The sequence below is a fragment of the Scyliorhinus canicula genome, chromosome 3 (genome assembly GCF_902713615.1).
Source record: "Scyliorhinus canicula chromosome 3, sScyCan1.1, whole genome shotgun sequence".
NCBI lineage: Eukaryota > Metazoa > Chordata > Chondrichthyes > Carcharhiniformes > Scyliorhinidae > Scyliorhinus > Scyliorhinus canicula.
In genome coordinates, this window is record NC_052148.1 from 271,804,520 (window position 1) to 271,831,774 (window position 27,255).

Here is a 27,255-nt window from a genome sequence, read left to right on the forward strand (position 1 = left end):
TACACAGATAGGGAGGGTGTGAGCAGGGAGATTACACAGATAGGGAGGGTGTGAGCAGGGAGATTACACAGATAGGGAGGGTGTGAGCAGGGAGATTACACAGATAGGGAGGGTGTGAGCAGGGAGATTACACAGATAGGGAGGGTGTGAGCAGGGAGGAGATTACACAGATAGGGAGGGTGTGAGCAGGGAGATTACACAGATAGGGAGGGTGTGAGCAGGGTGATTACACAGATAGGGAGGGGTGTGAGCAGGGAGATTACACAGATAGGGAGGGTGTGAGCAGGGGAGATTACACAGATAGGGAGGGTGTGAGCAGGGTGATTACACAGATAGGGAGGGGTGTGAGCAGGGAGATTACACAGATAGGGAGGGTGTGAGCAGGGTGATTACACAGATAGGGAGGGGTGTGAGCAGGGAGATTTACACCAGATAGGGAGGGTTGTGAGCAGGGAGATTACACAGATAGGGAGGGGGTGGAGCAGGGAGATACACAGATAGGGAGGGGTGTGAGCAGGGAGATTACACAGATAGGGAGGGTGTGAGCAGGGAGATTACACAGATAGGGAGGGGTGTGAGCAGGGAGATTACACAGATAGGGAGGGTGTGAGCAGGGAGATTACACAGATAGGGAGGGTGTGAGCAGGGTGATTACACAGATAGGGAGGGGTGTGAGCAGGGAGATTACACAGATAGGGAGGGTGTGAGCAGGGAGATTACACAGATAGGGAGGGTGTGAGCAGGGTGATTACACAGATAGGGAGGGGTGTGAGCAGGGAGATTACACAGATAGGGAGGGGTGTGAGCAGGGGAGATTACACAGATAGGGAGGGGTGTGAGCAGGGAGATTACACAGATAGGGAGGGGTGTGAGCAGGGTGATTACACAGATAGGGAGGGGTGGGAGCATGGAGGTGATTACACAGATAGGGAGGGGTGTGAGCAGGGAGATTACACAGATAGGGAGGGTGTGAGCAGGGAGGTGATTACACAGATAGGGAGGGTGTGAGCAGGGGTGATTACACAGATAGGGAGGGGTGTGAGCAGGGAGAGTTACACAGATAGGGAGGGTGTGAGCAGGGAGTTACACAGATAGGGAGGGTGTGAGCAGGGGAGATTACACAGATAGGGAGGGTGTGAGCAGGGAGTGATTACACAGATAGGGAGGGTGTGAGCAGGGTGATTAACACAGATAGGGAGGGGTGTGAGCAGGGAGATTAACACAGATAGGGAGGGGTGTGAGCAGGGGAGATTACACAGATAGGGGAGGGTGTGAAGCAGGGGAGATTACACAGATAGGAGGGTTGTGAGCAGGGAGATTACACAGATAGGGAGGGTGTGAGCAGGTGATTACACAGATAGGGAGGGGTGTGAGCAGGGTGATTACACAGATAGGGAGGGTGTGAGCAGGGTGATTACACAGATAGGGAGGGTGTGAGCAGGGTGATTGCACAGATAGGGAGGGGTGTGAGCAGGGTGATTACACAGATAGGGAGGGTGTGAGCAGGGAGGAGATTACACAGATAGGGAGGGGGTGAGCAGGGAGATTACACAGATAGGGAGGGGTGTGAGCAGGGTGATTACACAGATAGGGAGGGGTGTGAGCAGGGTGATTACACAGATAGGGAGGGGTGTGAGCAGGGGAGATTACACAGATAGGGAGGGTGTGAGCAGGGTGATAACACAGATAGGGAGGGGTGTGAGCAGGGAGATTACACAGATAGGGAGGGTGTGAGCAGGGTGATTACACAGATAGGGAGGGTGTGAGCAGGGTGATAACACAGATAGGGCGGGGTGTGAGCAGGGAGGAGATTAAACAGATAGGGAGGGTGTGAGCAGGGAGATTACACAGATAGGGAGGGTGTGAGCAGGGAGATTACACAGATAGGGAGGGTGTGAGCAGGGAGATTACACAGATAGGGCGGGGTGTGAGCAGAGTGATTACACAGATAGGGAGGGTGTGAGCAGGGAGGTTACACAGATAGGGAGGGTGTGAGCAGGGTGATTACACAGATAGGGAGGGTGTGAGCAGGGAGATTACACAGATAGGGAGGGTGTGAGCAGGGTGATTACACAGATAGGGAGGGTGTGAGCAGGGAGATTACACAGATAGGGAGGGTGTGAGCAGGGAGATTACACAGATAGGGAGGGTGTGAGCAGGGAGATTACACAGATAGGGAGGGTGTGAGCAGGGTGATTACACAGATAGGGAGGGGTGTGAGCAGGGTGATTACACAGATAGGGAGGGTGTGAGCAGGGTGATTACACAGATAGGGAGGGTGTGAGCAGGGAGATTACACAGATAGGGAGGGTGTGAGCAGGGAGATTACACAGATAGGGAGGGTGTGAGCAGGGAGGAGATTACACAGATAGTGAGGGTGTGAGCAGGGAGATTACACAGATAGGGAGGGTGTGAGCAGGGAGATTACACAGATAGGGAGGGTGTGAGCAGGGAGGAGATTACACAGATAGGGAGGGTGTGAGCAGGGAGATTACACAGATAGTGAGGGTGTGAGCAGGGAGATTACACAGATAGGGAGGGTGTGAGCAGGGAGATTACACAGATAGTGAGGGTGTGAGCAGGGAGGAGATTACACAGATAGTGAGGGTGTGAGCAGGGAGATTACACAGATAGGGAGGGTGTGAGCAGGGAGATTACACAGATAGGGAGGGTGTGAGCAGGGAGATTACACAGATAGGGAGGGTGTGAGCAGGGAGGTGACACAGATAGGGAGGGGTGTGAGCAGGGAGATTACACAGATAGGGAGGGTGTGAGCAGGGAGATTACACAGATAGGGAGCGTGTGAGCAGGGAGATTTCACAGATAGGGAGGGTGTGAGCAGGGTGATTACACAGATAGGGAGCGTGTGAGCAGGGAGATTTCACAGATAGGGAGGGTGTGAGCAGGGAGATTACACAGATAGGGAGGGTGTGAGCAGGGTGATTACACAGATAGGGAGGGGTGTGAGCAGGGAGATTACACAGATAGGGAGGGGTGTGAGCAGGGAGATTACACAGATAGGGAGGGGTGTGAGCAGGGAGATTTCACAGATAGGGAGGGTGTGAGCAGGGAGATTACACAGATAGGGAGGGTGTGAGCAGGGAGATTACACAGATAGGGAGGGTGTGAGCAGGGAGATTACACAGATAGGGAGGGTGTGAGCAGGGTGATTACACAGATAGGGAGGCGTGTGAGCAGGGAGATTACACAGATAGGGAGGGTGTGAGCAGGGAGATTACACAGATAGGGAGGGTGTGAGCAGGGAGATTACACAGATAGGGAGGGTGTGAGCAGGGAGATTACACAGATAGGGAGGGTGTGAGCAGGGAGGATTACACAGATAGGGAGGGTGTGAGCAGGGAGATTACACAGATAGGGAGGCGTGTGAGCAGGGAGATTACACAGATAGGGAGGGTGTGAGCAGGGAGATTACACAGATAGGGAGGGTGTGAGCAGGGGAGATACACAGATAGGGAGGGTGTGAGCAGGGTGATTACACAGATAGGGAGGGTGTGAGCAGGGAGAGATTACACAGATAGTGAGGGGTGTGAGCAGGGGTAGATTACACAGATAGGGAGGGTGTGAGCAGGGAGATTACACAGATAGGGAGGGGTGTGAGCAGGGAGATTACACAGATAGGGAGGGGTGTGAGCAGGGAGATTACACAGATAGGGAGGGGTGTGAGCAGGGAGGAGATTACACAGATAGGGAGGGTGTGAGCACGGAGATTACACAGATAGGGAGGGTGTGAGCAGGGAGATTACACAGATAGGGAGGGTGTGAGCAGGGAGGTGACACAGATAGGGAGGGGTGTGAGCAGGGAGGGGATTACACAGATAGGGAGGGGTGTGAGCAGGGAGATTACACAGATAGGGAGGGGTGGAGCAGGGAGGTGGTTACACAGATAGGGAGAGTGTGAGCAGGGAGGAGATTACACAGATAGGGAGGGTGTGAGCAGGGAGATTACACAGATAGGGAGGGTGGAGCAGGGAGGTGGTTACACAGATAGGGAGGGTGTGAGCAGGGAGGAGATTACACAGATAGGGAGGGTGTGAGCAGGGAGATTACACAGATAGGGAGCGTGTGAGCAGGGAGGAGATTACACAGATAGGGAGGGTGTGAGCAGGGAGATTACACAGATAGGGAGGGCTGTGAGCAGGGAGATTACACAGATAGGGAGGGTGTGAGCAGGGTGATTACACAGATAGGGAGGGTGTGAGCAGGGTGATTACACAGATAGGGAGGGTGTGAGCAGGGAGATTACACAGATAGGGAGGGGTGTGAGCAGGGTGATTACACAGATAGGGAGGGTGTGAGCAGGGTGATTACACAGATAGGGAGGGGTGTGAGCAGGGTGATTACACAGATAGGGAGGGTGTGAGCAGGGTGATTACACAGATAGGGAGGGTGTGAGCAGGGTGATTACACAGATAGGGAGGGTGTGAGCAGGGTGATTACACAGATAGGGAGGGGTGTGAGCAGGGTGATTACACAGATAGGGAGGGGTGTGAGCAGGGTGATTACACAGATAGGGAGGGGTGTGAGCAGGGAGATTACACAGATAGGGAGGGTGTGAGCAGGGTGATTACACAGATAGGGAGGGTGTGAGCAGGGAGATTACACAGATAGGGAGGGTGTGAGCAGGGTGATTACACAGATAGGGAGGGTGTGAGCAGGGAGATTACACAGATAGGGAGGGTGTGAGCAGGGAGATTACACAGATAGGGAGGGGTGTGAGCAGGTGTATTACACAGATAGGGAGGGGTGTGAGCAGGGGTATTACACAGATAGGGAGGGTGTGAGCAGGGAGATTACACAGATAGGAAGGGTGTGAGCAGGGAGATTACACAGATAGGGGGGGTGTGAGCAGGGAGGTGATTACACAGATAGGGAGGGGTGTGAGCAGAGTGATTACACAGATAGGGAGGGTGTGAGCAGGGAGATTACACAGAGAGGGAGGGTGTGAGCAGGGAGATTACACAGATAGGGAGGGGTGTGAGCAGGGAGGAGATTACACAGATAGGGAGGGGTGTGAGCAGGTTGATTACACAGATAGGGAGGGGTGTGATCAGGGTGATTACACAGATAGGGAGGGTGTGAGCAGGGAGATTACACAGATAGGGAGGGTGTGAGCAGGGATGTGATTACACAGATAGGGAGGGTGTGAGCAGGGAGATTACACAGATAGGGAGGAGTGTGATCAGGGAGGTGACACAGATAGGGAGGGTTGTGAGCAGGGTGATTACACAGATAGGGAGGGTGTGAGCAGGGAGATTACACAGATAGGGAGGGTGTGAGCAGGGTGATTACACAGATAGGGAGGGTGTGAGCAGGGAGATTACACAGATAGGGAGGGTGTGAGCAGGGAGATTACACAGATAGGGAGGTTGTGAGCAGGGAGATTACACAGATAGGGAGGGTGTGAGCAGGGAGATTACACAGATAGGGAGGGTGTGAGCAGGGTGATTACACAGATAGGGAGGGTGTGAGCATGGAGATTACACAGATAGGGAAAGTGTGGCAGGGAGATTACACAGATAGGGAGGGTGTGAGCTGGGAGATTACACAGATAGGGAGGGTGTGAGCAGGGAGGAGATTACACAGATAGGGAGGTGTGTGAGCAGGGAGATTACACAGATAGGGAGGGGTGTGAGCAGGGAGATTACACAGATAGAGAGGGTGTGAGCAGGGAGGAGATTACACAGATAGGGAGGGTGTGAGCAGGGTGATTGCACAGATAGGGAGGGTGTGAGCAGGGTGATTACACAGGTAGGGAGGAGTGTGAGCAGGGTGATTACACAGATAGGGAGGGGTGTGAGCAGGGTGATTACACAGATAGGGAGTGGTATGAGCAGGGGTTAGGGTACTGCAGCGGTTCAAGTAGGCCGCTCAAGGGCAATTGTGTGTGGGCAATGAAGACTGGCTTTGCCAGTAATCCTCTCAATAAATCAGGAATAAAAAGAAGCTCCATGAATGATCTAGCCAACCCAATGTTCTACCCAACCCAATGATCTACCCTACCCAATGATCTACCCAACCCAATGATGTACCCAACCCAATGACCTACCCAAACCCAATGATCTACCCAACCCAATTATCTAGCCAACCCAGTGATCGACCCAACCCAGTGATCGACCCAACCCAATGATCTACCCAACCCAATAAACTACCCAACCCAATGTTCTACCCGACCCAATGATCTGCCCAACCCAATGATCTACGCAGTCCAATAAACTACCCAACCCAATGATCTGCCCAATCCAATAAACTACCCAACTCAATGATCTGCCCAACCCAATGATCTACGCAGTCCAATAATCTACCCAACCCAATGATCTACCCAAACCGAATGATCTACCCAACCCAATAAACTACCCAACCCAATGATCTACCCAACCCAATGATCTACCCAACCCAATTATCTGCCCAACCCAATGACCTACCCAACCCAATGATCTGCGCAACCCAAGGATCTACCCAATCCAATAAACTACCCAACCCAATGATCTACCCAAACCCAATGATCTCCCCAACCTGGTGATCTACCCAACCCGGTGATCTACCCAACCCAATGAGCTACCCAACCCAATGATCGATCCAACCCAGTGATCGACCCAAACCCAATGATCTACCCAACCCAATGATCTGCCCAATCCAATGATCTACCCAACCCAATGATGTACCCAACCCAATGATCTGCCCAACCCAATGATCTAACCAACCCAATGTTCTACCCAACCCAATGATCTACCCAACCCAATGATCTGCCCAACCCAATGATCTAACCAACCCAATGTTCTACCCAACCCAATGATCTGCCCAACCCAATGATCTAACCAACCCAATGTTCTACCAAACCCAATGATCTACCCAACCCAATGATCTACCCAACCCAATGATCTACCCAACCCAATGATCGACCCAACCCAATGATCGACCCAACACAATGATCTACACAACCCAATGATCTACCCAACCCAATGATCTAACCAACCCAATGATCTACCCAACCCAATGATCTACCCAACCCCATGATCTACCCAACCCAATGATCTACCCAACCCAATGATCGACCCAACATAATGATCTACCCAACCCAATGATCTGCCCAACCCAATGATCTACCCAACCCAATGATCTACCCAAACCCAATGATCTACCCAACCCAATGATCTACCCAACCCAATGATCTACCCAACCCAATGATCTACCCAAACCCAATGATCTACCCAACCCAATGGTGGCAAGTTACTTAGATGTAAAAATACCAAATAGCCAGGGTTGACTTTTTTGATTTTCCTACGGATTCCGTTCCTTGTGAAATCTTCCTAATCTTTCAGTCCCTTCTCAAATCCTCCTTGTCTATCTGACAACAGAACATGAGGAGTCCTTTGTGAGTCAGTGACATATTTTGACACAATCAAAGTCATCACCGAGAATCACCTGATCCTTGTCCGGTTTGTCTGAGATATCGTTCATGCTTCCCGTAGTCAGGTTGCGATGGGGTAATCCTGGGCTGCCTGAAAGGGAAAACCAGTGGCAGGAATTAAAACAGGACATTCATCGTTATCCACAGGAACCGAAAACTCAGCTGAGAATGGAAACAGAAAGTAGACAGTGAGAAGAATAGATTCTGAGAGAGTGTAAAAAAGAACTGACCGCTTATAAAAACTGGCTACTCTTGTTTATTTTTCGGTTGCATGTTGCAATATACAGTAACCTTTTCCACAATTCGGCCTGCTGCAGGATATAGGTTTGGAGTGGGTTGTAGCCTTTATGGATGAAGCATAGACAAATTGGAGGTGTCAGTGAGGGAACTACACCATTTTCTGTCTCAACCTTACCTTAATGGAGTGAGCAACATGAACGTCACTTTGATTGGTTGCTTGCTGTATGGGATTTGGGAAGATTAAGGACTGCTGCCGTTTTTTAAGGACCTCGGCAGCTAAATGGGGTCTTACTTGTTTTGAGCTTGTGGCCAAAAGCAATGCCGTGAAGCAGACGTTGCAGGAAGGTAAGAAGCCCAAGGTTTTCAGAGACAAGCTGGAGTGAATTACTCCTCAACAGAGAATCCAGCTACTGGATCTCAGCAAACCACTGCCAAAGCAGTGGCGTCATTTGCCCTCGTGGCCCACTATGCAACTCCGGAAGACAATGGGAATGGGGGAGAATGCAGGACCAATATATTCCAGAAAAGAAAAAACGTGAGACCAACAAATCCAGTGAACCCTGGATATGGAGGGATATCCAGCCTTAGATGAGGAGAAAAAAGGGGAGGCTTATAGCAGAGATTGAGGGCCCAAACCAGCAGAAACCCTAGAGGAGTATAGAATGTGCAAAAGGGAACTTGTTTTCCAAGTACATTAAGGGTAAAAGGATAACTAGGGAAAGAGTATTGCCCATTAAGGATCACAGTGGTAATTTGTGTGTGGAGCCTGGAGGACAAAGGTAGGGTTCTAAATTAATACTTTGTGTTGGTGTTCACTCACGAGGGGGAAGATGTGGGGCGCGATTCACCGCAAATGCGGAGAGTCGTGAAGGCTGCCGTGAAACTGGCCGTGTTTCACGGCAGCCTCCGCGCCCCCTCCCGGGACCCGATTCTGCTCCCCGGTCGGGGCTAGCAGCGGGGCCCCGTGAACCTCGGCATCGCAGGCTTAGCGAACTTCGTTAAGCCCGCGCGCCAAGGTTAACGGCGGCTGACACAAATTATGACGTCAGCCGCGCATGCGCGGATTGGACGGCTCCAATCCGCGCATGCGCGGATGACGTCATCACGCATATGCGTGAAACCCGCGCATGCGCGGGCCGTTATGCCCCTCAGCCGCCCCGCGGACTGATCCAGCGGGGCGGCGGAGGAACAAAGAGTGCGCGGGGTTCGGACCCGCTGCCCGCGATCGGTGGCCACCGATCGCGGGCCCATGCCACCCTTGGCACGGCCGTGGTGCGGCCGTGCCAATCGGTGGCATGGTTCTCCAGAACGGCACTTTGCGGCCGTTTTCACGAACTGTGAGAGCAGGTGTGTTGGAGTTCGTGAAAACGGCCGTAAAGGCCTGGGAAATCGGCCCATCGGCTAGGGGAGAATCGCTGCTCGCCGTAAAAAACGGCGAGCAGCGATTTGTGTCGTGGGGCGGCCGTGGGGGGGGGGGGGAGAATAGCGGGAGGTCGGGAAAAATGTCGGGAAGGCCCTCTCGCTATTCTCCGACCCGTCGTGGGGGGCGGAGAATCGCGCCCGTAGATATAGAAATCAGGGAGAAGGACTGTAATAAAATTATAGAAATTAAAATAGACAGAGAGGAGGTTCTGAGTGGTCTGGCAGGCTTAAAAGTAGATAAATCTCCCTGGGCCAGATGAAATGTATCCCAGGCTGCTGAGCGAACAAGGATGGAAATAGCAGGGACGCTGGCAACAATTCCCAACTCCTCTTTGACCACAGGAGAGGTGCCGGAGGACTGGAGGATAGTCCATGTGGTACCATTATTCAAGAAGGGAGGAAAGCATAACAGAGATGCATAGTGGGCCCCGAGGGAAAATGACGCCACTGGTTTATCAGTGGTTTGCTGAGATTGAGTAGCAGGAACCTACAGGTCAGTCAGTCTAACCTCAGTGTTGGGGAAGTAATTCTGAGAGACAGAATTAATCTGTATTTGGAGAGTCCGGGATTAATCCGGAACAGTCAGCATGGTTTTGTTAAGGGGAGGCTATGTCTGGCCAACTGGATTGAATTCCACGTGTGTAGATGAGGGAAATGCATTTGACGTAGACTAATTGGACGTCAGCAAGGCTGTTGATAAATTCCCACACAGGAGACCGATAGCGAAGGGAAGAGCCCGTGGGATCCAAGGAAATTTGGCAAATTGGATCCAGAATTGGCTGAGTGACAGGAAGCAGAGGCGGATGGTCGAGGGATGTTTTTCTGACTGGAAGCCTGTGTCCAGTGGGGACACAGAGGGATCAGTGTTGGGTCCGTGCTGTTTGTGGTTTATATAAATGATTTAGACATGAATGTAAGAGAGTTGATTGGTAAATTCGCGGATAATACAAGAACAGTGAGGAGGATAGCCTGAGATTACTGGAGGATATAGACGGGCTGGTCAGATGGGCTGATCAGTGGCAAATGGAATTCAATCGGGATAAGTGTGAGGTGATGCAGTTGGGCAGGACAAACAAGGCAAAGGGAATACAGGATAAACGGAAGGACCCTGGGAAGCACCGAGGATCAGAGGGAGCTTGGTGTGTATGTACTCCCGTCCCTTAAGGTGGATGCAATGGTTAAGAAGGCAGATGGTATACTTGCCTTTATTAGCCGAGGCATAGAGTTTAAGAACAGGGAGGTTATGCTGGAACTGTATAAAATGTTGGTTAGGCCACAGCTAGAGTATTGTGTGCAGTTCTGGAATCCACATTATAGGAGGGATGTGATAGCCACTGGAAAGGGTGCAGAGGGGATTTACCAGATGGTGCCTGGGCTGGAGAGTTTTAGCTATGAAGAGAGATTGGATAGACTGGGATTGTTTTCCTTGGAGCAGAGGAGACTGAGGGGGGACAGGATTGAGATGGATAAAATTATGAGGGGCATAGATAGAGTAGACAGGGAGAAACTTTTCCCCTTGGTGGAGGGATCAATGATCAGGGGCAGAGATTTACGGTAAAGGCCAGGAGGTTTAGAGAGGATGTGAGGAAAAACCTTTTCACCCAGAGGGTGGTGGGAGTCTGGAACTCGCTGCCTGAACATTTAAGGAGTATTTAGATCTGTATTTGTGATCCCAGGGCAGACAGGGCTATGGACCAAGTCCTGGAAAATAGGATTAGAATAGTTCGATGTTTGTTTTTGACTGGCGCAGACTTGATGGGCTGAAGGGTCTTTTCTATGCTGTAGACCTCTATGGCTCTATGGCTCAATGGTTAGTGGTGCCTTGGATTTGGAGAGGAATCTGCAACTGAAGTGAAGCCCAGGGCTTGACCCAACTGCTATAGGATCCACAGTGAGAATATGTTTGCTTTAATATGGACTGCAGATTGGCGCATGTTGCCAATACCCCCTACAACTGCCTTGGAGGAGTTGGTAAAGAGGTCAGGGCGGTTTGATTAAAGCGGGTCGTGCTATCTGTCATATAGCACTGGCTGTTAATCCTAGTGCAAGGAAACTCTTTCACAGCTTCCTTGGGAAGTAAATTCTCCTTACAAGTCGCATTTCCAAAAACTGTACATTGCACAAGGACGTTAATTAAAGAAAGAACTTCAATTCAACAGCGTATTTCGCAAGCTCGTGGACAACCCAAAACGCTTTACAGCAAATTAATCTTCATCTTTGACGTGCAGTCAATGTTGTAACTTGGGAAACAGGGCAGCCTCAGTAAGGTCCACAAATATCCACATCAACCAGATCATCTTCAGTGATGTCGATTAGGGGATAAATACTGGTTGGAACATATGAATCTGTGAATTAGGAGGAGGAATAGGAAATCCAGCCCTTTGAGGAGTAGGCCATCCAGCTCTTCGAGGATTCAGCCTCCAGCCCTTCGAAGATTCAGCCTCCAGCCCTTCGAAGATTCAGCCTCCAGCCCTTCGAGGATTCAGCCTCCAGCCCTTCGAGGATTCAGCCTCCAGCCCCTCGAGGAGTCGGCCTCCAGCCCTTCAATGAGTAGGTCATCTAGCCTTCGAGAACTATTTAAAGGAAAGGTTATTGAGTCTTCCTGGCTTGTATCTTCACTGAACTGTCTGGTCTGCACATCAGCTGTCAGGCAGAGCAGCTCAAAGTAAGAAGGCTACGTCAATGAACAGTTTGAACAGTTCACAGATTAGGATGAAGACCTGGGACAGAGGGCTGCCCGATATGACCATGCCAAGGTGATTGTCAAGTTGCCCAGGGCTACAAGGGACAGTCTAGGCTCTGGATTCCCATCCTGTGGGGACAGCCATGAGGTCAGCCTCTGACCGCCTACCAAGCCCACTCAAGCCCCAGGACCATTGAGGGACATGAGAAATGCACTTACCTCCTTGAACCCCCCTCGGGGTCCATCGCACCAGGCCAGGCGGTCACTGCCAGGGGGCCGATGGAAATGCCAAGGGGTTGATCCTGAAGGTGGGTACTGTGCGGGGAGGGCCACGCTCATGGTGTGGGGAGGGCTGATCTGTTATATCCATGGTGCGGGGGCGAGGACACCCTCTTTGCTGAGGGATTGGGGGTGCTCCCCCTGTCAGCTGGGGGTCACACTTTCTGTTTTGAGGGGGACGGGGCCTTGTGCATTGGACGCTGGGATTGGAGAGCCCGTTACAAATGGTGCCCGAGATCAGTCAGTCCAGGCTAGCCAGCATGCCTCCCACAATGAATAAGTCACCATACAAAAGGGAAGAGAATCCCACCCTGGTGACACTCTTAGCTCCAACGGGGATGACTCCAGTTTCTCCGCTGGCCAGGGTACTTAGTCTCAAAACCCGAGAATCGCACCCTGATGCTTTTGTTTCTACCCACAACCATCTGAATTCTGTAATTATCCATCGCCTAGATCAGACCATGGGCGTCTCACACTGTTAGAGATAGACAAGTGGTTAGAGATTGAGGGACACCACTCCACACCAAGCATGACAAACCAGGAATCCCTTCTGTTCTCACCACCCTCCACTGCCATGTTGGAGGGATTCACTCTGTTGATTGTCAGCCTGCTTGGCCACATCTTGAATGATCCTTCCCCTGGCCAGTAAGTGCTGGGGGTGATAATCGAACCTAGAGTTGCTGGCTCAGGGACAGTGATGTTACCCGCCCGACAACAAGACCATTCCTGAGTGTAAGATTCCCCAAATCATTCCAAAGAGAAGACACCTTTGCTGGTGTAAGTGAGAGTAATTCAGAACACACTTTACTAATTCCATTCACCCCTCAGTGAAGCAGAGGAACCAAACGTTGAGGAAAGAAATATCGGTACATAGTGCGATCGCCTAATGTTAGCCCAATGGAGTGAATCCAAATGTTAGCCTTTAACAATCCACAGCTAAATTTCCCACCGGCTTCTAAACCCATACACTTCAATCAAACAGAATTGTTCAGAATCATCAGAAAGACAGTAGGATTGTGGATGATTTGTGGTGTTGCACATTTCTCAACAGATGCCATCTTATTTGCTGCAGTTTCTCCCAGTTTATTTGTTTTGGGCCCCTAGTTACACTCATTTTGGGGAGTAGTGTTTCAACAGATGCTTGTGACAGACTCCCATCAAGCCCTAGTAACTGTTTGCCTTATTGCAAAAGGCCGATTAATAACAGAGATTCAGGCCTCAAACGAAAGGCTGGACTAAAATTACTGAGGGCGGTGTTGTATCTGCACAGTGTGAGGAGCCTGTTCTCCAGATCAGTACATTGCACCTGTATTGAGACAGAATGGGTTCTGCCACCCAACCCTTCCCTTGCTTGTCAGTTTGTTTAGCACCAGCGGACGGTGCTGGACAGCAAGCCTACTGAGAGATTGCGATGGAGAGAGCAAGTTCAGACCAGGGAACTTCAGGAGGTAAATGTTGGGGCTAGAGTGGAAGTGGGGGGAATGGGATGTCTGTTCCAACATAACTGGTGGTGGAGGGCAGGTGTCGGGGGCAGAGGGTGCTGAGGGGGAGGTGTGACAGTTGGTGGGTGGTAGTGGATGGGCGTGGGAGGAGGGTGGGAGGAGGTTGGTCGTGGGTGGGTGTTGGGAGTGTAGGATGTTGGTGGGTGGTAGTAGGTGGGTGTTGGGGTTTGGGAGGGGGAGGTTGTTGGTGGGTGTTGGGGACGTGGAGGGGGTAGTGGGTAGGTGTTGGGGGTGTGGGAGGGGGGTAGTGGGTGGGTGTTGAGGGCGTGGAAGGGGATAGTGGGTGGGTGTTGGGGCGTGAGATGAGGGGGTAGTAGGTGAGTGTTGTGGGTTTGGGAGGAGGGTGCTAGTGGGTGGGTATTGGGGTGTGGGAGGAGGGGGTAGTAGGTGGGTGTTGGGGTTGTGGGAGGAGGGGGTAGTGGGTGGGTGTTGGGGTTGTGGGAGGAGGGGGTAGTGAGTGGGTGTTGGGGGTGTGGGAGGAGGGGGTAGTGGGTGGGTGTTGGGGTGTGGGAGGAGGGGGTAGTGGGTGGGCGTTGGAGGCATTGGAGGAGGTAGTGGGTGGGTGCTGGGGGCCTGGTGGGTTAGTGGGTGGGTATTGGGCGTGTGGAAGGGGGAGGTAGTGGGTGGGTTTTGGGGTGTGGGAGGGGGTAGTGGGTGGGTGTTGGGGGTGTGGGAGGAGGGGGTAGTGGGTGGGTGTTGGGGTGTGGGAGGAGGGGGTAGTAGGTGGGTGTTGGGGTGTGGGAGGAGGGGGTAGTGGGTGGGTGGTGGGGTGTGGGAGGGGGAGTGGGTGGGAGTTGGTGTGTGGGGGGTAGTGGGTGGGTGTTGGGGGTGTGGGAGGAGGGGTAGTGGGTGGGTGTTGGGGGTGTGGGAGGAGGGGGTAGTGGGTGGGTGTTGGGGGCCTGGGGGGTAGTGGGTGGGTGTTGGGGTGTGGGAGGGGGTAGTGGGTGGGTGTTGGGGGCCTGGGGGGTAGTGGGTGGGGGTTGGGGTGTGGGAGGAGTGGGTAGTGGGTGGGTGTTGGGGGTGTGGGAGGGGGTAGTGGGTAGGTGTTGGGGGTGTGGGAGGGGGAGGTAGTGGGTGGGGGTTGGGGTGTGGGAGGGGGTAGTGGGTGGGTGTTGGGGGTGTGGGAGGGGGTAGTGGGTGGGTGTTGGGGGTGTGGGAGGGGGTAGTGGGTGGGTGTTGGGGTTGTGGGAGGGGGTAGTGGGTGGGTTTTGGGGGTGTGGGAGGGGGTAGTGGGTGGGCGTTGGAGGCATTGGAGGAGGTAGTGGATGGGTGCTGGGGGCCTGGTGGGTTAGTGGGTGGGTTTTGGGGGTGTGGAAGGGGGAGGTAGTGGGTGGGTTTTGGGGGGGTGGGAGGGGGTAGTAGGTGGGTGTTGGGGTGTGGGAGGAGGGGGTAGTAGGTGGGTGTTGGGGGTGTGGGAGGGGGTAGTGGGTGGGTGTTGGGGGTGTGGGAGGAGGGGGTAGTGGGTGGGTGTTGGAGGCATTGGAGGGGGTAGTGGGTGGGTGCTGGGGGCCTGGGGGTAGTGGGTGGGTATTGGGGGTGTGGAAGGGGGAGGTAGTGGGTGGGTTTTGGGTGTGTGGGAGGGGGAGGTAGCGGGTGGGTATTGGGGGTGTGGAAGGGGGAGGTAGTGGGTGGGTATTGGGGGTGTGGAAGGGGGAGGTAGTGGGTGGGTTTTGGGGGTGTGGGAGGTTGGTGGGTGTTAGTGAGTGGGTGCTGAGGGGGTCGAGTTTCGGTGGTTGATGGAGGATGGAGGGGTGGTTTCCTGTTGATGCTGTGCCCGTTATTAACACGGAAATGTTAACACTGGGTGGGTTCACGCTGACGTTGAAAACTTACCAAAACGAAACCCATTGGGAATCAGGTAAATTGTTTATACCCTGCCCAATAGCAGGCTTCATGTGGCTGTCAGATGTCTCACCCAATCCTGCTAGTTTCCTGCCCATCCTGTTAGATCAAGTCTCAGAGCCAAGAGGTTCCTGGTTGCCCAAAAATAGGACCTAGCGAAAACAACCCGATATTGTGAAAGTATCTCTTTAGGATATTTCCCATTGGAACAGGAGGAGGCCATTCAGCCTCTTGAACCTGTTCTGCCATTCCATTAGATCATGGCCGGTCCGAATTTTAACACCATCTACCAACTCTTAATCCCAAATCCAGCAAAAATGTATCAATCTCATTTTTTGAACTCCGAATTGGCCTCCAGCCTGAGCAGTTTCTTGGTGGGGAAGAGGGTTCCAGATTCCCTCTCCCCCATGCCTGGCTCTAATATTAAGACCCTGCCCTCTTGTTCAGGACACTCTACCAGAGGAAGCATCTTCTCTCGGTCCACCCTAACAACTCCTTACAATTGTCTTAAACACCTCAGTTACATCACTCCTTAATCTGCTACATTTGAGGAAATATAAGCACTGTCTACGCATTGGGAGCATAAATGGCTGTGGATTATTATTGCTTGGTAGAGTTCCCGTGTAGGCTAGGTCACATTGTTACCCTCCCCACCGCCACTAGCATTACCACGTTGGCACGTGTTGGACTTACGGAGCAGTGCCATGCTTTGGCTCTGCTGGGCCCGGAGGTCCTGATCCGAGCTTCGGAATGTCAGGCAAGGCACAGAGTTCTCGAGTGGACTGCAAGCTTATTGTTGGCCGTCGATAGCGAGATGGAGCAGCAAGGCAAAAGGTGGGAGAGAAAGAAAAATCTAGCAGCAGCAGCAGGAAATTCGATTTACAGCAAGAAAAATAAAGAGGACAGGAAAAGGAGAAAATAGCAGAGCTGCAATCTCATCCTCGGACATTACTAGAGGAATCATAAACAAAATCAGCGTATCAACTTACACCTTTCCTCATGATGCCCATCAAAGTTTATCAACCAGGGAATAGGTTTTACTGCTAAAAGGCAAATTTATTCCAATATTTTAAATATGTATTTATTTATTTCGCGTACACAAATTGTTTCCAATACTTGGAGGAATCTGCCGTTCGCTGAACGGTTTAGAAAGCAGAAGTCTCCACTCCGACCAATCAGTTTAATCCTGGTCAATAAAGTTTAACTTGCAAAACGAATTAAGACGTAAAATATCAATCACATATCCTCAAGTGTGTAAATCCGTATCATCGAATAAAGTTGTTTAGATTGCAACTGAGACAGACTAAGACCCAGTGGAGTTATTCCAGTTAATTAGGTTGCATTTTGCTGAATTATATTCCATGATTAGTATTGTCTCTTCACCTCACCAAATTACAGGAAGGATATCTAACAAAGAAACATCTAAAAATTCACAGCATAGGGCAGCACGGTGGCGCAGTGGTTAGCATTGCTGCCTCATTGCGCCGAGTTCCCAGGTTCGATCCCGCCTCTGGGTCACTGTCCGTGTGGAGTGTGCACATTCTCCCCGTGTCTGCGTGGGTTTCACCCCCACAGCCCAAAGATGTGCAGGGTAGGTAGATTGGTTACGTTAAATTGCCCCTTAACTGTAAAAATGAATTGGGTACTCATAAATGTATAAAAAATAAAAAAATAAATCACAGCATCAGAACAATCTACATTCAGAAGATTTAACGATAGGGTAAAGTTTGTGAGGAGGCTCTGGGACACAGCTTCACTCGATGAGCATGGTTCAGAGAATTGAGAGAAAGGAAATCGATGATTTGCCGTTCATTCCAGCAATGGAACGCCACAAATTGGCAACATTGCCCCAGGGCCCCCCCCCCAATTTTTCAATTTGTGACTGCAGGCCCGACCACCTCCCAGGGGCGGAGCCTCACAAAGTTTACCCCCATGCAAAAACCAAGATCCAACCAACCCCCACCACCAACGTTCCAAATGATTTTCATGTATGGTAATCATACCCAAAGATGTTGTAGTGACTGACTGGCTTTGTAATTGACGCAGATTTCTGTTACACCCTACAGTTCCATCCAGCTCAGTGAACAATCACCAATCAGGACCTTAGTAAATTATTGAAAAAGAACATACCCTATCGTATCAGATCATCTGGATGGAAGGTTATTTTAAACATTAATCAAAGGAAATATCTATTATTGTAGCTTTACAGTTTCTGAAGCTTTTAAAGCCTGTGTATAATTTAGGTTTCAAATCATTTTAATATGTATGCTTCAAGTACAATTGTTAGACTTGTAAAAAAAATAAATTTAGAGTGCCCAATTCATTTTTTCCAATGAAGGGGCAATTTAGCGTAGCCAAGGGCAGCACGGTGGCCTAGTGGTTAGCACAGCTGCCTCACAGCGCTGAGGTCCCAGGTTCGATCCCGGCTCTGGGTCACTGTCCGTGTGGAGTTTGCACATTCTCCCCGTGCCTGCGTGGGTTTCGCCCCCACAACCCAAAAGATGTGCAGGGTAGGTGGATTGGCCACGCTAAATTGCCCCTTAATTGGAAAACAATAATTGGGTAATCTAAATTTAAACGGAGAAGGGGGAGTGGGCTGAATGAAAAGTTCTTTCACAGAGCTGGCACAGGCTTGATGGGCTGAATGGCCTCCCTCTGTGCCTTATGATTCAACAATTCAAGATTGGGTAGAATGCATTATGGGAAAGGGACAATGAACTTCATTCTGAGGATTAAGCCAGTCAATCAGTGCTCCATCTGAAAGGTCAATCAGTTTCAAAAGTCATAGTATAGAGACAGACCCATTAACTGAAGGAAAGGGACGACTCTCCGAGTGTAACGTTAGAGGCATCTCTTGTCAGCTGGCCAACGGGAGCTCCGGGGATCTATCTTGGGGCAGCAGTAGCAAAGATCTAATCTTAAAAGGTTGCAAAGGGGGCTCACTGAGCGGAGATATGGAGTCAAATGCTAAACGGTGCATTTTTAAGTCGAAAAATGACCCAAGTCATTAACTCAACGTCATTCAACAAGGTTTCATATTTCCCACATCTACCTGATGATCAGCAGCTGTGATTTACAAGTTTCTCCAACAATGGTTTTCCATCTTCTTTTCTCTCTCTCTCCGTCGTGACAAATTACATTCGAGCCAATTCCCACTGCTTGGCGCTATCGGAAAGGTGCGGCAAGCGGGATGGTGATTATGGATGGTCTGAGGCATTGGGAGCATGTTTTAGGGCCACAGCTGAGGATCAGTCAGAGGTTTCCTACTAACCACAGGACCATTGTAAACTGCTACAGGCATCCAAGGCACTTCAACACTGGCCATGAACACACAAGTCACTTCTGTGAGGAATGTCTCACGCGTGAAACATTCTTTCCTCTCTCTGTCCTCATTAGAGGCTTCACACAAAGGATAATGGTAATCTGGAATCTTCTCCCCAAAAAGCTGTGAGGCTGTGGGTGCGTGCAGGCTCAAACCAGAGGTCGACATATTTGTCGGTTGAGGGTATTCAGGATTATGGAAGCAAGTTGGGTAAATGGAGTCAAAATATAGCAGCCATGATCTAAGAGAACAGGTTTGAGCTGCTGAATAACCTCCTCTTGCCCCTGTGAAGGAAACTGCATCTCACGTCAACGATCTGCATTTCCTCCCACATTGGGAAGACCAAAGGTGTTTGGACACAGCAGTGCCGTGGGCAGGGAGGGCTGACGACAATTGGATGGTGCCGAAAATCCTGGACCTGAAACCTGCCCGTCAATGAACAGCCAACTTGGGGCAGGTTTTTGAGTAGATTTTCCTTCCCGTGGTATGAAACCCATACATGTTAGACGGTGAGGGAGGATGTTAGTGATGGGATGTACTATGTTGGAGGGGGGCTGGGGGGGGGGTGAGGGGGGGGGGGGGGGGGTTTGACGAGTAAGACAAGGGAGGTGACTGCAGCAAATTGGCACCTGCATTACCATTATCTGAGGCGGAAAACAGCCTACTTGCACTTGACACCGTCTTTCCGATTTCAGCCAGAGAGCGAAGGTTGGATTTCTTGGTCTGGTGGCGGTGCTTGCGCAAGAGGGCATAGGTCACTTTCTCCTTCAGCTCGGGCTTCAACAGTCCATTAGCAATCTGGTTGTCGATGATTAGCTCTGGCAAAACACAAAGGGGGCAATGATTTGGGGGGGGCAAGAAATCGCCCAAAATTCTGAAATTTGCTACGTTAGCGTCACAACGAAATGTTTCAAGCAATAGAGTAGAACATAGAACAAGAGCCTGCATTTCTATAGCCCCTTTTCCATCTTCAGGACATCTCAAAGCAATTTACAGCCAATTAAGTATTCTTTGAAGTGTAGTCGCTGTTGTAATGGGGGAAACATGGCGGCCCACCCTCAGACAGCAGGATCGCACATACCGCGATGTGATAAATGACGAGATAATTCGGTGGCCTGCTCTCTTCTACTAAATAGTGGCTGTGGGGTTTTTTTCTCCATATAACGTGAGGTGACAGATGGAGTCTTAGGCTAACATTTCGGCAGCACTGTGGCGCAGTGGTTAGCATTGCTGCCTCACGGTGCCGAGGTCCCAGGTTCGATCCCAGCTCTGGGTCACTGTCCGTGTGGAGTTTGCGCATTCTCCCCGTGTTTGTGGGTCTTACCCCCACAACCCAAAGATGTGCAGGGTGGGTGGATTGGCCACGCTAAATTGCCCCTTAATTGGAAAAATTAATTGGGTACTCTAAATTTAGAAAAGAAAAACATTTCATCCAAAAGACGGCACCTCCAACAGAGCAGCACTCCCTCAGTAACCACCCCTAAATTTGTACATATTCCATCGATCTTGCACCTTTCAGAACTTTAGGCTACATCCTGAGCTTAAATCTCTAGAACGGGGCTTGAACCTTTGATCTTCCGACTCAGGGGCAAGAGTTGAGTCATGGCTGTCAACTGATAGATAAGCTATGTATCCAGGGTGTCCCTCACACCCGAATCCTGATCTATTCCCTTGACATGTGCATCTCTGCACTGGGATCAAATCATTTGCTGCCAAGGGCAGCACGGTAGCATGGTGGTTAGCATAAATGCTTCACAGCTCCAGGGTCCCAGGTTCAGTTCCCGGCTGGGTCACTGTCTGTGCGGAGTCTGCACAGTCCTCCCCGTGTGTGCGTGGGTTTCCTCCGGGTGCTCCGGTTTCCTCCCACAGTCCAAAGATGTGCGGGTTAGGTGGATTGGCCATGCTAAATTGTCCTTAGTGTCCTAAAAATAAGGTTAATTGGGGGGGAGGTTTACTGGTATAGGATGGATACGTTGGCTTGAGTAGGGTGATCATTGCTCGGCACAACATCGAGGGCTGAAGGGCCTGTTCTGTGCTGTACTGTTCTATGTTCTATGTTCTATATATATATTCGAAGGTTTTAAGCTGATGCTGGGGTACGAATAGCCCAGTTGCTCTGCAATATGTTGCCGATCAGTGTGCTGGCTGCTGATTCTCTGTATCCCTTCAAAAGGGAACTGAGCTGGGTCGTGGCTGGAGCAGCGACCAGAGGGGCTGTGTCTTTATAGGAAACATTTGTGCTGAATGATGCCTGAGGCTGGCTGAGCAGGGCAGAGAGGAATTACCAATGTATTTTCCCCCGAATTATTCCTGTGACCAGCTATTTTCCCCCTGCCCCTCACTTTCATTTGTTGGTGAAAGTGATTCCAAAATGCCCCAGGGCACTGGGTTAGGGGAATGAGAGACAGAAACTTACCAGTGATCTGAGGGAGAGTGGAGGCTTCCAGATCCAAGAGGACTAATCCCTTCTCTATGCAGGTCCGCAGTTCAAATAAACTGTGCAGGGAGAGTGTCGCCACATGAGGCTTACTCCATCGCTCCCCACCCTCTTCAACCTTCTCTTCAAATTTGATCCACCTACAGGAAGAGGAAAGAGGCCATTAAACATACAGCTGCAGATAGTGAAGCCAAAACCCTGGGGTGAATAGAGATGATTGAATTATTCGCCTGCCGCTCATGCCTGCTTGGGACTCATTCACAACATTATTTGTAAAGTGTAACTCTCCTCCACTCACTGCATTCTGCTGGAGGAATCGGCCAGCAAGTTATCGGGAGACTTTGCTGTATTATTATTATTATTAGTTTCAGTCACAAGTTCAAAGACTCTTTGGTGAGAAAATAGACTCTATTTGTGAATAGATTAAACCACAAGTCAGGTCCCCAGCTCCAGTTCACCGACAGGCACATTGTTGTAATTTTCCACTCTGTCATCAAGTATTCGGAGAGAACTACAGCTTTGTGACACGATGGGCCAAATGGCCTCCTTCTGTGCCATAATACTTCTGTGATTCTTAACCATTCTAGTGAAGGAGTAGTTCAGTGTATCAGTGTTTACATTACCTCAGCAGCCAAACATTTTGAGGAGATTTTTACAATTCTTTAAAAATCTTGAGAAGCGGACGTTGTTAACCGCCCATCCCACATGATAATAAAATCACTTGCATTAGCGTCTTACACAACCTCAGGATGTCCGAAACGACGTTACAGCCAATGCAGTACTTTTTGAAATGTAATCACTGTGGATTCCACACCTGCAGATGGTGGGAGAGGCCTTATGACTTGAACTGTGAAGTCTTAAACTCTGAATCTGATAGGTTTCCATGTATGTCAGACATCTGGTGAACCTGTAGCCAATATTTATTACTCAACTATCAAATTTGCCCAATCTCATTGGGTCATTGGTCACATTGCTGTTTGTGGGATCTTGCTATGCTCTAATTGCCTGCTCTACTCCCTACAGCTTTCTAACGAGAGATATTGTAGGTCTCATCAAAAAGAAAAAGGAGGGCAATTGTCAGGGCTAGAAGGCTGGGAACAGACGAAGCCTGTGTGGAATATAAGGAAAGTAGGAAGGAACTTAAGCAAGGAGTCAGGAGGGATAAAAGGGGTCACGAAAAGTAATTGGCAAATAGGGTTAAGGAAAATCCCAAGGCTTTTTACACGTACATAAAAAGCAAGAGGGTAGCCAGGGAAAGGGTTGGCCCACTGAAGGATAGGGGAGGGAATCTATGTGTGGAGCCAGAGGAAATGGGCGAGGTACTAAATGAATACGTCGCATCAGTATTCACCAAAGAATTGGTGGATGTTGAGTCTGGAGAAGGGTGTGTAGATAGCCTGGGTCACATTGAGATCCAAAAAGAAGAGGTGTTGGGCGTCTTGAAAAATATTAAGGTGGGTAAGTCCCCAGGGCCTGATGGGATCTACCCCAGAATACTGAAGGAGGCTAGAGAGGAAATTGCTGAGGTCTTGACGGAAATCTTTGGATCCTCACTGTCTTCAGGTGATGTTCCGAAGGACTGGAGAATAGCCAATGTTGCTCCTTTGTTTAAGAAGGGTAGCAAGGATAATCCAGGGAACTACAGGCCGGTGAGCCTCACGTCAGTGGTAGGGAAATTACTGGAGAGAATTCTCCGAGACAGGATCTACTCCCATTTGGAAGCAAATGGATGTATTAGTGAGAGGCAGCACGGTTTTGTGAAGGGGAGGTCGTGTCTCACTAAGTTGATAGCGTTTTTCGAGGAGGTCACAAAGATGATTGATGCAGGTAGGGCAGTGGATGTTGTTTATATGGACTTCAGTAAGGCCTTTGACAAGGTCCCTCATGGCAGACTGGTACAAAAGGTGAAGTCACACGGGATCAGAGGTGAGCTGGCAAGTTGGATACAAAACTGGCTAGGTCATAGAAGGCAGAGAGTAGAAATGGAAGGGTGCTTTTGTGATTGGAGGGCTGTGACTAGTGGTGTTCCGCAGGGATCAGTGCTGGGATCTTTGCTGTTCGTAGTATATATGAATGATTTGGAGGAAAATGTAACTGGTCTGATTAGTAAGTTTGCGGACGACACAAAGGTTGGTGGAATTGTGGATAGCGATGAGGACTGTCAGAGGATACAACACGATTTAGATTGTTTGGAGACTTGGGTGGAGAGATGGCAGATGGGAGTTTAATCCGGACAAATATGAGGTAATGCATTTTGGAAGGTCTAATGCAGGTAGGGAATATACAGTGAATGGTAGAACCCTCAAGAGTATTGACAGTCAGAGAGATCTAGGTGTACAGGTCCACAGGTCACTGGAAGGGGCAACACGGGTGGAGGAGATAGTCAAGAAGGCATACGGCATGCTTGCCTTCATTGGCCGGGGCATTGAGTATAAAAATTGGCAAGTCATGTTGCAGCTGTATAGAACCTTAGTTAGGCCACACTTGGAGTATAGTGTTCAATTCTGGTTGCCACACAACCAGAAGGATGTGAAGGCTTTGGAGAGGGTGCAGAGAGATTTACCAGGATGTTGCCTGGTATGGAGGGCATTAGCTATGAGGAGAGGTTGAATAAACTTGGTTTGTTCTCACTGGAACGACGGAGGTTGAGGGGTGATCTGATAGAGGTCCACAAGATTATGAGGGACATAGACAGAGTGGATAGTTGGAGAGTTTTTCCCAGGGTACAGGGGACAATTACTCAGGGGCATAGGTTTAAGGTGCGAGGTGCAAGATTTAGAGGAGATGTACGAGGCAAGTTTTTTACACAGAGGGTAGTGGGTGCCTGGAACTCACTGCCGGAGGAGGTGGTGGAAGCAGGGACGATAGTGACATTTAAGGGGGGCATCTTGACAAATACATGAGTGGGATGGAAATAGAAGGATACGGACCCCGGAAGTGTAGAAGATTTTAGTTTAGATGGGCAGCATGGTCGGCACAGGTGTGGAGGGCCGAAGGGCCTGTTCCTGTGCTGTACTTTTCTTTGTTCTTTGTTCTTTATTACAACAGTGGTTACACTTCAAAAGCACTTCATTGGCGTTGGGGGGGGGGGGGGGGGCGGGGGGGGGGGGGGGTGTTCTGAGATCATGAAAGATGCTATAAAAAATGTAATTCTTCATTTTAATTTTAATTGGGAATTTTCTTTCCGAGTATGTTCTCCCCTACCTGGCAGTCTCCTTCCACTCCATCTCTTGCCCATCAACAGCCAAAAGTTCGTCCAGTTCCGTGAAGAGCTGAGGAGCCGGAGTCTCGTCATCTTCACCCAGAATGAAGCGAATCCTCTCAGCCGCTGGTGAAACTGCAGTGGTAGACATGTGCTGTTAACCACAGTGGAATGAATCACACACAACGACAACGTGCATTTATGTGGCACTTTTAATGTAGTTAAAAACATGTCCAACGCCCTTCCAAGGAAAACCTGACAAGAATTTGACACCGAGCCACATCAGGAAAACTTAGGGCAAATGACCAGAACTCAATCAAAGAGTTAGGTTTTAAGTATCTTGAAGGAGGAGATAGAGGGGTTTAAGGAGGGAATATCAGAGCTTAGAGCCCAGACAGATGAACCTCATGAGCGACACAGGCTCGGAGGGCCGAAGGGCCTGTTCCTGTGTTGTATTGTTCTATCAAACCACCAATGGTCAAGCAATAGAAATAAGGGATTGTCAGGAGGCCAGGATTGTTGTAGTGCTGGAGACGGTTACAGAAAGAGAGAGAGGTTGACTTCAAAACATGGCACACAGTGGGTAGCATTGTTGCTTCTCAGTGTCAGGAACCCGGGTTCGAATCCCGCTTGGGTCACTGTCTGTGCGGAGTCTGCACGTTCTCCCCGTGTCTGCGTGGGTTTCCTACGGGTGCTCCGGTTTCCTCTCACAAGTCCCGAAAGACATGCTTGTTAGGTGAATTGGACATTCTGAATTCTCCGTCTGTGTACCCGAACAGGCGCCGGAGTGTGGCGACTAGGGGCTTTTCACAGTAACTTCATTGCAGTGTTAATGTAAGCCTACTTGTGACACTAATCACGATTGTTAAAAAGGACGAGAAATTTACATTCTGCTCTAATATCCAACAACATTGGGCTTCACTATTAACTTCACAAACTATAATTAATCATTTTAATCACATATTACTAAATTGCATCAATTGACAAATACAAGTTTTTTTTAGAGTACAAGATGGTGATAGAGTGACGAGGTTGTTGGGTTGTTGGAGGAGGTTAAGGGGCACCTATGTGAAGACTCCTGTTTGGGTTTCAGTTCCTCCAGATTTTCATCCCCAAGGCCTTTTTCCGGAAGGTGGATGCATTAATCTCAGAATTTGTGTGGGCGGGAGGGTGCCGAGGGTGAACAGGGCTCTGTTGCAAAGGCCGAGGCGAGAAGGGGGGCTGTAGCTGCCTAATTGGAAGGAGCCGTGCTCCGAAAGCTCGTGTTTGAAACAAACCTGTTGGACTTTAACCTGGTGTTGTAAGACTTCTTACTGTGCATTATTGTTAGGCAGCGACTGTGCAGAAGGTGAGACAATGGTCGGGGGCAGATTGGGTCAGGTTAGAGGTGGAGTCTTGCAAGTGTACGAGCCTGAGGACTCTGGTGACGGCCCCGCTGCCGCTCACTCCGAGGGAGTATATGAGGAATTGTCCATAAATATTTGCAACAAGCTGAGGAGGCACTTTAAACTGGGTCACATGTCAGTGATGACTCCACTGTGTGGGAATCATCATAGGTTTACGCTGGGGGAGGTGGGGGGGGGGGCGGGATAGATGGGATGTTTAGGAGATGGAGGGAGGAGGGGTTTGTGCAGGCCAGGGACATGTTTGCAGAGGGACTGTTTGCTGCATTAGAGTAGCTACGGGTGAGGTTTGAGCTATCAAGGGGGATTGTGTTTCGATATTGGCAGGTGTGGGACTTTTTGCGTTTCCTCAGGTACCGGAGTATATACTTTTGGAAAAAATGTTGCTCCCAGACGAGGGGGGGGGGGGGGGGGTCATAGTGGGATTGGGGATATATTTGGGTGGTTGGGGGAGCAGGGCCTGAGTGAAAAGGATTAAATGGAAGTGGGAGAGGGAGTTGGGGAGAATGATAGGATGAGGATTTTGGAGTGAAGTAATGAGCCGAGTGAACTCAACCTCCTCCTGTGCAAGGACGAGACTTTACAATGTAAGATGGTGCACAGGGTCCACATGACTCGGGCCCGGACGAGTGGGTTTTTTCCAGGTGGAGGGGATGGGTGTGAGAGGTGTGGGAGGGGGCCAGCGAACCATGCCCAAATGTCTGGGGGTGTGAGGAGTTGGAGAGCTTTTGGGAAGCGATGTTTGGGAACCTACAGGTTGTACAGATTGAGATGAAGCCGGATCCTATGGTGAGGATCTTTGGGGTGTCAGAAGAGCCGAAGATGCTGGAGGGGAAGGGGGCTGATGTCGTGGCCCTCGCCTCTCTTTTTTTAATAAACATTTTATTGAGGTATTTTTGGTATAGTAACAACAAAATAAACATTATACATGAAACCATAAACATAGTGCAAAAGTCATTTACCTCTCATACAGGTCCCACCCTTATTAACCCCCTACTCTAATCTAAACTACTCCCCTCCCCCCACCGTCTGTTGGTGATTAATTTCCCGCAAAGAAGTCGACGAACGGTTGCCACCTCTGGGTGACCCTTTCAAGGCGAACTTGATTTTCTCCAGACAGAGAAAGCTAGCCATGTCCGATAGCCAGGTCTCCGACTTCAGGGGCTTTGAGTCCCTCCAAGCTAATAATATCCGTCTCCGGACTACCAGGGAAGCAAAGGCCAGAACGTCTGCCTTTTTTTTCTTCTGACACCCCGGAAATCGCCACCTCTGGACTCAGCGCCACCCTTGCACCTGCCAAAATTCCCTAAGCTTTGGACATGTTCAAAACACGTGGACATGGTCCTCCCGCACCTGTCCTCAACCCCAAAGAATCTGCTCATCCGGGCCACTGTCATGTGAGCCGGTGAACAACCTTACATTGTATCAGGCTGAGCCTGGCACATGTTGTGGGCGCGTTGACTCTACTCAACCCGTCCGCCCATAGACCATCCT

At 50.2% G+C, this 27,255-nt stretch overlaps 1 protein-coding gene across 13 annotated transcripts in view; it reads right to left on the minus strand.

Moving 5' to 3' along the window:
- Positions 1–27,255, minus strand: part of LOC119963540 (electrogenic sodium bicarbonate cotransporter 1-like) — a 296,890-nt gene that overhangs the window by 180,493 nt on the left and 89,142 nt on the right. For 9 of the 13 annotated variants that reach the window (XR_005460119.1, XR_005460120.1, XM_038792824.1 and 6 more), the window contains exons 4-8: positions 24,361–24,493; positions 21,136–21,296; positions 19,358–19,537; positions 16,091–16,186; positions 7,444–7,520 (exon numbers count right to left, since the gene is read on the minus strand). Coding sequence is in view for 11 of the 13 variants with exons in the window: in XM_038792824.1 (XP_038648752.1) it covers positions 7,444–7,520; positions 16,091–16,186; positions 19,358–19,537; positions 21,136–21,296; positions 24,361–24,493 (647 nt within the window). In the remaining 2 variants the exon portion in view is untranslated. The remainder of the gene's footprint in view (positions 1–7,443; positions 7,521–16,090; positions 16,187–19,357; positions 19,538–21,135; positions 21,297–24,360; positions 24,494–27,255) is intronic. The other 4 variants (XM_038792828.1, XM_038792826.1, XM_038792827.1 and 1 more) reach the window with 2 other exon arrangements.